Raw genomic sequence first — 8,539 nt, forward strand, 5'->3', positions numbered from 1 at the left:
ATCATCTTCCACTTTTAAAGTCAATCAGTCAGTGGACAATCTGCATTTTCTTCCTCTCAAGGGGAGGCACCAGGTTATTACATTCCTGCCCACTGCCACCATCAAAAATACTCTTTAAAAAGTGTTTACTGGGTTAAGAAACCTTTCAGAAAAAGATAAGATATCCAAATGCCTTTTGCTCTTTCATTCATTCTTTTATGGTGTGACCTCTTACATTGTTGTCCTACATTAAACTATCAGCTCAGCAAGATGAGGCAGTGTGAGTACAAGGGCAAATATCATGTTTGGAAAATGACGGCAAAATTACACTAGTATTCAGAAGCTCGGTTTTAAAATTGCTGCCTTCTAAAATAAATTCAAGGAAACAATCTGCCATAATAGCCTCTTCTCTTACAAAGAAGCTTTTGCATCAATTTGTTGGCATTTTTTCAGGAAACGTGTTCATTGTATTGGATGTGGCTGAGATCAGGGAACTGCTTCAAACCAAAAGCACATAGTGTTTGTTATGAACTTTCCTCTGTGCAATCAGATTGTAATAGTTGGACAATATGGTTAATATCAAGGGGTTCTTTGTTTCATGAGAAACATTGACTGACAAAAACGACTGGTGTGCGTCAGGTAAAGCCCACCGGTGACTTGTCTTACAAAAAAATGTGTTTGACTCCATCTGTGATAAATTATGGTGCATTTTCACTTGTTAAGGGTATAATGATACATTTAAATGTTGTAGGGAAGATGTTCTCCTTTTACAACATGTTACAGAGAAGAAGCTGCTTGAAAAACAAAATGAAAAATAAATTTATAATAAATTTCACCACAAAATGAATGGGTTCGGCAGAAAACCAATGATGTCGGTAAAACCACTTACGTATCTCTCAAGCTCGATATTGAAGGAATGATGATTTGGACTTATTTTGCAGCAACAGGAACTAGAGACCTTGCAGTCACTAGTCCATTTTCAAACCATCATTTCACAATAAACAAAATTCATCTGCTCCCAAAGAATGTAGCTGTAGGCATGTTATCTGAAATTCTGCTGTTTTTTTTCTTGTTATCAAAAGACACCAAAGCATCATCCATTGTCTCTACTCTGACTAATTTGGGTACAGCTCTGCTGTTTCTTTTCTTTTTGTCAAACCACTCTCGCAGTCATTTGGCTTTCCCATCTTAATATTGCAGCTCGTAGTTTTAAGAGGTTTGTGACTACTTCCAGAGGTAGTGAGAAGTAAGGCTCAACTTTGACCCCATCATTCTGTGTCAGGACTTTTTATAGTTGATCTTAAGTGTAGAACCACGTGTAGATGGTTCCAAGAGACTCTAGGAAATGAAGGGTTAATGAGAAAAAAAGCATCTGAGTTGACTGTGAACTCAATGGAAGTTTTCAAGGATTCAATGTAGTCATTTGTATGACAGCTGAATCCTGGACTGAACTCATCGATACTCACCAGACACAGCAGCAAGTCTACAACAGCGTCTGAAAAAGAAAGCCAGCATGGTCCAATGGTCCACTTAAACTTCAGACCTCAAAATGATTCAAATGCTGTGTTGACACTTCAAGAGTTGTTCAGGAACTAACAACTTCAGTAAACTGGAGTAGTGATTTAAGAGTGATACATAAATCCCTCCAGATTATTCATTTTATACAATTTAGAATTCCTGAGAATGCCAAAAATATTACACAATCTTTAAAGAACTGTTCTGCCGCCCTTCTTTTCAAATTTATTAGTGAGCTTTTGTCTCCACCTTGTGATGTACAAGAGGATTGCATTATGATTTAGTCCAAAATGAATGCTGTCCTGTTCAGTATACTGCTGCTGGAAATAGAAAGTAATTCACCAAACGTGTTTAATTAAGTCCACATTCTTGTAGACTTTAAAAGAGTAAAACATAATCAAGACTTGTAATATTAACTATGGTATAATGAGGCAAAACTTGACCAAATTCTATCTAGAAGGTTGGTATCTATCTATCTATCTATCTATCTATCTATCTATCTATCTATCTATCTATCTATCTATCTATCTATCTATCTATCTATCTATCTATCTATCATATTGAAGCTTGAATAACTTCACTGTGAAACTTAGTACCGTAAATATTTAATTTTCTATGTGTGCTGCTGCGTAATTAAAAGGCCATCTGATCTAACTGTTTACAACGCCATATTCAACGCCTTTTCATAGTAGAAAACGGTTGAAAACTGATATTTGCTACATCAAATAAGAATATAGATTTTATAAATTAAGCCCGCCTTCAGGAAAAAGTTGGCCAATCACCGTCCAGGGCAAGAACTTCCGCCACACGGACGGAGCATGTTCCATTGTACCGAGCAGTTCTAAAAGAGTGTCGCAGTTTTGGAGGTGTCAACTGTTAGAATTCCGTTAAAGTTGCTTTGATTGTGGTGACCGGCTGTCGCTACATAGTGAAGAAATCAGATGAGGTCGTTGACGACAGAGTAACGGGCGACTGCAGGGACAGAGTGCGGTGGTTCTCACCGAAGGAATTCCATCCAGCCTCAGCGGCGGCTCTTCCACCTTCTTCCGCCGGTTAGCACTGTAGTAGCTAAATAGCGCTAGCCGCGGTTTGTTTTAACTCCCGTGAATCCGATGAGTGGAATGTTTTTAACCCGGAGGCATCTCAGTTCGAGTCGGTCAGAAACACAGACGACGAAGGCTGTTAGCTGCGGGATTAGCCGCTAAACCGAGTTAGCTACTTGGCTAGCCAACTGTCGGGTCGCCTTGATTAAAAACAAACAAACAAAAAAAAAACAGCACGACGTGTAGTCAGATACAAACGTTGTTCTGGTGAATATTTATTGCTTGGACTTGAATTTCACCGCAACCGCGCAGAATGAATGGGTTCAGCACAGAAGAGGACAGCCACGACGGCCCGCCGGCTCCACCGTTTTACGGCCAGAGCTGCTGTCTGATCGAGGACGGGGAGCGCTGCGGCCGCTCGGCTGGAAACGCCTCCTTCAGCAAGAGAATTCAGAAAAGCATATCGCAGAAGAAACTGAAGCTGGACATCGACAAGAGTGTAAGATCACTTTTTTTTCCTCCTGAATGTTTACTGAAATTTCCGTTACAAAAGTAGTTTGGGACTCGGAAGTCCTCAGCTGTTGTCGATGTGCTGGTGTTTACGAAGTCCCGCATGTTGACTGCGACTTTAACCGTCAGGCGTTATGCAGGACAGCACTGTCGGCCCGCATCATCTTCCAGGCGTGTCACGTTTTTCTAACACTCCCCCTATTCTCTGTTTGTTGCCTCATCTATTTTTTTTTTAGTGGTTAGTAAGCTTTTCTAAAGATGCAGGGCCAAATTTAGTCGTTTTTCGCGCCGATGAAAATACATCGGTATAAACAACTGATCAACCACAGGGGAATTTGTTAAAGAATATTCTTAGTGATACTGAACAACTAATGAATCAAGTTAGATCACAACTGGCAAAGACAGTTACAATATCGGGTAAAACAATAGCTCTTATCATGCTCAAAGCAGGAAACTGTTTACTCTTAAGAAACGTTCAACAAGTTTGACAGAATAAAACAAGTTTGACAGAATAAAACAAGTTTGACAGAATAAAACACCGTGTTGATACGACAAAACACAAACATGAGTAACTTTGCAAACTAACTTTTTAACCCTACACTAGGCACGACATGGGATGGGATTCTTACGAAATGCCAACTTTCAACTAAAACGCCTTACTTTCAGTCTCACTGTATTTCCTCAAACACTAGTGTAATATTGGTGGTTTTATTAATTGATCAGGAAGAGACATTTCTTCATGCTAGAATGATTCAATATAAGTATTTCATCTGGATTTTTAAACATCAGCTTTAGCATACATAAAAATGTTTATTGATGAAAATATACCTTTTTCTTGTCTTATTAATAGAGTAATAAGTCGATCAATTAGGTGGTTTATTTGCTATCATATTTTCCGGCTGTCAGCTATGCAACAGGTGTCAACCCATTGTGTTAAAACAGTGTTAGTCTAATATTAGAGTAATATTTTTTGTGAATAAAAATATTTCCAAACAGCTGAAAAAGTGACTTTTTCTGGAACTTCAGTGTTCTCAAAATCATGACTTTTTAAAATCTTTGCTATAGCATGATACCATAATCATGGCAGAAATATGCTTTCATTTCCAATGGTTGACCTGAAGTTGTTTTCCTACCTTCCAGGTGCGGCATCTCTACATCTGTGACTTTCACAAGAACTTCATTCAGAGCGTCCGCAACAAGAGAAAGAGGAAGACGAGTGATGATGGAGGGGAATCCCCTGACCACGATGTGGAAGTGCCTGAGGTAAGCTGGGGTAAAGCGGACTGCTGCAACTAGTCAACGCTGTCACACCAGCTGACGTGTGTAAATGTTGCTTCAAAAGTAAACTAGATAATATTGTAAGATTTTAATTCAATGCATATCTGTGGGGCACCAGGTAGTTACCATTATGCATATGATCTGAAGTAATGGAAACATTCAGATGCTCTGAATAACAGTTTTATTATTCAGTGCTTTAAAAATAAACTCTAGTTTCAGAGAGAGAAACTGCAGAATTTAAGTCCACAAAACACAAGGAAAACCTGCTCAATAAATTGCAATAACAAAATATTTTTCAGTCAAAAGAGATTATAATATATACTCACATACAATGTAAATAAAGCACGTCTTTTATTTCTAGAATTTTCCTTGAAAATTCAGCCCAAAATTAGCGTGTGCGATGCTCAGGGAAACTCCAACAAAACCCCCAAAGAGCTCCAGCCCAGGAACTACATGTCTCAGCATGTAAAAGTTCAAAACGTGACAGGAAAAGGTTGAACAAGAGAGATTTGTTTGGAAGGGTTGAAGGAGATCCAGCAAGATTTAGATTTGCAAAGTTTTATCTGACACATTTCTTTGGACAGACGAGACCAGCATAGAGATGTTCAGTAGCAATTCACAGCGTCATGTCAGGTGGCAACCAAACACCTCAAACCACAGGGTGGTGGGAGGGTGATGGTTCGAGTTGGTTTCACAGCTGCACGACCAAAACACCTGAAGTCATGGGGATTTTCTTCACACAGCTTTCCTACATGTTTATATTGTAAAACCAATTGTTCACTTCCTCAAAGTTGCCGCTGGTCAAAGTACAAATCAGAAGGCCGATTCCTGCCTCTCGACGTAAAACGTTCTCATCACTGTGTTGGTGTTTTCAGGTGGATTTGTTCCAGCTGCAGGTGAACACGCTGAGACGCTACAAGCGACACTACAAGCTGCAGACCAGACCCGGCCTCAACAAGGCCCAGCTGGCAGAGGTAAACGCCAGCACACACACACGCACGCACACACACACACACACACAGCGTTCTATCAATAGCAAGTTACACATCAGCTTCTATATTCGGTTGCAAACTCTTTTACAGATGGTCAGATCCTTCAATTTGTCTTAAATGTGTCTTGTTGTGTTTTTGAGTTTTGTCATGCATGATAACAGTTTTGTCTTGCTGTTGATTAAAAGAAAGAAAGAGCATGCTGTGCTCAAACTCAGTTGGAACTTCATTAACACCTCCAACTACCTTAAATCAGTTTTCTGCTGGGTTCAAAACTTTTTGTCAGTTCCAGTTTGTTTTTGTTAGAAAACAGGCCTTCATTTATTCTGGACAGGTGAGCCATTTCAAGTAATTTCCCACATAATTCAGCAGGGGGTGCGCTATATGTTTCTTTGACCTGTCATGTCCTCTGTTAGTGAAGTAGAAATTCACACTTTCATCAAACTATTTCATAATACACCATAGACAATTAAAAACAAGCAGTTTAATTTTCAGGATGTCGATATTTACGAGATGCGTATAAAATGTGTTTGAAATGGTTTTAGCCAAATGTGTCGTGTTCTCAATTCTGCATATCATTTTGTTCACGCCCAAACGAGGTTCTCACACAGTTGCATTCAGTTTATGGGAGACAAAAAAAGCAAAACATGCATTGAACATTTTTTTGACCAAAACAATCTAGCAATACTTTTGTCACTTGAGATATTTCATGAGGTTTTATTTCTTTGTAAATAGTTTACAACTGTTGTTGTCATATGTGTTGTCACTACAGTGTTTGAGCATAGACATATATCCATGCTAACATACCACAAACTCTTTTGGTTAATTAATAAACAATTGGGATATTGAGATGGTTTTTAGCTGGGACATAATGGAGAGAAATGGTTCATCAGCCTTTTACTAAAGCCACAAACGATTTGCTGGGTCCAGAAGTCTCCAAAGCTGCTTAGAGCTGTAATAATAAAGTCCAATAAGGTCTCTTCGCTTTGCATCCTTAGCAGAAATTTAATAAGGCAAAGGAGAGGATTAAGTATTTACTGGAACCGATGGACATTTATCATTTATTGTGAAAAATCTCTTACCGTGATAAGAATTTTTTACTTATCTTTTTCATGATAAATATGCTATTGATGTTAAAAAAAATAAAAACTGACAGTATGATCACAAATGTTCTTCTCACTATTTTCTCCAGTTTTGTTTCCATTAGCGTACCAATAAAAATGAATACATTTTAAAATATGATTAAGTGCAGTTACTGTGCAGATGGTTGTATAAATCACTTTTTAAAGGGACAGTATCATGCATTTTAGTCTCACTTTATACCCCAGTCAAGTAACTGACTGTCAGTTACCACCGTCAGTTGTAATAAAAGTGATGTATATGTCATATGTATAAATATGACTTAAATAAATGTTACTTTACAATTAAACACCCTGAAATTGGGCCTCTGTCTCTTGAAAAAACTCCTCCTCTTTCTGCCTATAACGGCATAACAACGCCTCTGTTAATCATTTAACAATGGTTTTACCAGCGTTGCAGTGAGAAGTAGCTGATGTAATGAGCTCAGTAGATTCGCAGTTCCTCCAGGTGTTTGCTAGTTGCTGCTGGCTAGTCTGAAGGAACTGAGTGAGGGAGTTGAAGGGGAATACTGCTCTAAGAGGCGGAAGCTTGGAAACTGTTGCTCAGAGGAGGAGCTGCAGCTCAAAGGTGGGGTTAGGTCCACCCAGGCGTTTTGCTCAGCTGAATGGTTGCCACGGGAGTTTAAAGAATTTCTCAAACATGCATGAAAGAATCAAGGCAACACTCCAGGTATGTTTTTGATGAGGAAATAACATAAGATGTAAAACTAAAAGCAAGTCGATTTTACATAATACTGGCCCTTTAAGTAAATGGTGTCTCTAAGAAGCTAATTTCAGATCAGGTTGTTTTTCAAGACAATATTTGATGGTGGCACCACGAATGCTGTGCTATGCAGTCACTGTCCTGCTAAACAGCTTATTACCTAAAATCAATTTTTTTAATCTTCATCTTGTAAGTTTGTATGGCCCACCCCTAGTTGAGATGATGTGATGTGACCCAGCTTGTTATATTTCTCCATTAAAAGCCAACTCCGGGTCCAGCAGTGGTTTAGCTGGGGAACTTCACCTGGAATTACCACCTTTTTATTCATTTTTAACCTCTGCTCTGTTTCTCCTCAGACCGTGAGTCGTCACTTCAGGAATATACCTGTGAACGAGAAGGAGACGCTCACCTACTTCATCTACATGGTGAAGAGCAGCAAGAGCCGCCTGGACCAGAAGGCCGACGGAGGCAAACCCCTGGACTAAGCTTCCCTCTGCCGTAACCCCAGCAACAGCTCCACACCAAACCTGGACACCACTATCAGCAGCAGCTCCGCCTCCGTCCCCTTCCCACTGTCGGACCAGAACCTTTGCCGTCCTCTCAGGACGTTAAACAGAACTGGAGGAGACGTGGAGGAAGGACGAGTTTGCTTTCTCACCGTCACTGACCTCTCCATAAGGTCTGTGGAGAAGCAGGGCTCACTGCGGAGATTTACGTCGTAATACTGTAAAAAAAACAAAAAAACAATACAGCATCTGACCTGAAATAACTCAGCTGAATGAAATGTACAATATTGCTGCCTTAAGAGTTTAAAAAATGGAGAAACAAAAAACACTTTGTTGGTTATTATTTTTTTGTTTTTAGCTGGTGAATAGACTGTTAACACATTCAGGAGGAGGAGGCTGGAAGGGAAGGGGTTGAAACAAATGAAATGTTTGAAAAAGGACACAGTCCAGGCTCAGGTTCGCTTTCCAGCTCAAATCTAATCACATCATCGGTAATAATGTGTAAAATGAAATTTAAAAACCTGAAACCAGTTCTGTTGGCCTGTTTTCAGATGGAATGTGACTGGATGGTGAGGAGCGGTGCAGCGCTTTGAGCCTTTTTTTCCTCAGTAGAACGTTGTTTTGTGGGTACACACTGATTTATTTCTGTTCTGTTTTCTTTTTAGTTCTGCTTTTATTCTACGTGTTGTTTGAAGATACCTGCATATTTAACAATGAACCCAAACCTCCACTGAGCTAAAATCGGAAATCGAAGGCTTTTTGTACTTCAGAAGAGTAACAGGAAGATGTTATCCAACTTTTTCTCCCAGTTTGTAAGAATTGATTACTGGGAAATCTTTGTCTTGATGCCATTCCTCCATATCAGACTTACTGAAAT

The 8,539-nt window shown here is 39.4% G+C and overlaps 1 protein-coding gene across 1 annotated transcript; it reads left to right on the plus strand.

The window, feature by feature from the left end:
* The first annotated feature begins 2,275 nt into the window (after positions 1-2,275).
* On the plus strand, positions 2,276-7,990 carry sap30l (sap30-like). Its single transcript, XM_008428461.1, has 4 exons — positions 2,276-3,036; positions 4,188-4,310; positions 5,201-5,299; positions 7,513-7,990. The coding sequence occupies exons 1-4, from the start codon at positions 2,851-2,853 to the stop codon at positions 7,639-7,641; spliced, it is 537 nt and encodes a 178-aa protein (XP_008426683.1). The 5' UTR covers positions 2,276-2,850; the 3' UTR covers positions 7,642-7,990.
* The last annotated feature ends 549 nt before the right edge of the window (positions 7,991-8,539 follow it).

This window comes from Poecilia reticulata, linkage group LG14 (genome assembly GCF_000633615.1).
Source record: "Poecilia reticulata strain Guanapo linkage group LG14, Guppy_female_1.0+MT, whole genome shotgun sequence".
NCBI lineage: Eukaryota > Metazoa > Chordata > Actinopteri > Cyprinodontiformes > Poeciliidae > Poecilia > Poecilia reticulata.

Excerpts from the sequence above, each read along its gene's own strand:
- sap30l (XM_008428461.1), top strand. The coding sequence starts at position 2,851 with ATGAATGGGTTCAGCACAGAAGAGGACAGCCACGACGGCCCGCCGGCT. Across the intron at positions 4,311-5,200 it reads ACGATGTGGAAGTGCCTGAG|GTGGATTTGTTCCAGCTGCA; the intron begins GTAAGCTGGGGT and ends TGGTGTTTTCAG. Across the intron at positions 5,300-7,512 it reads ACAAGGCCCAGCTGGCAGAG|ACCGTGAGTCGTCACTTCAG; the intron begins GTAAACGCCAGC and ends GTTTCTCCTCAG.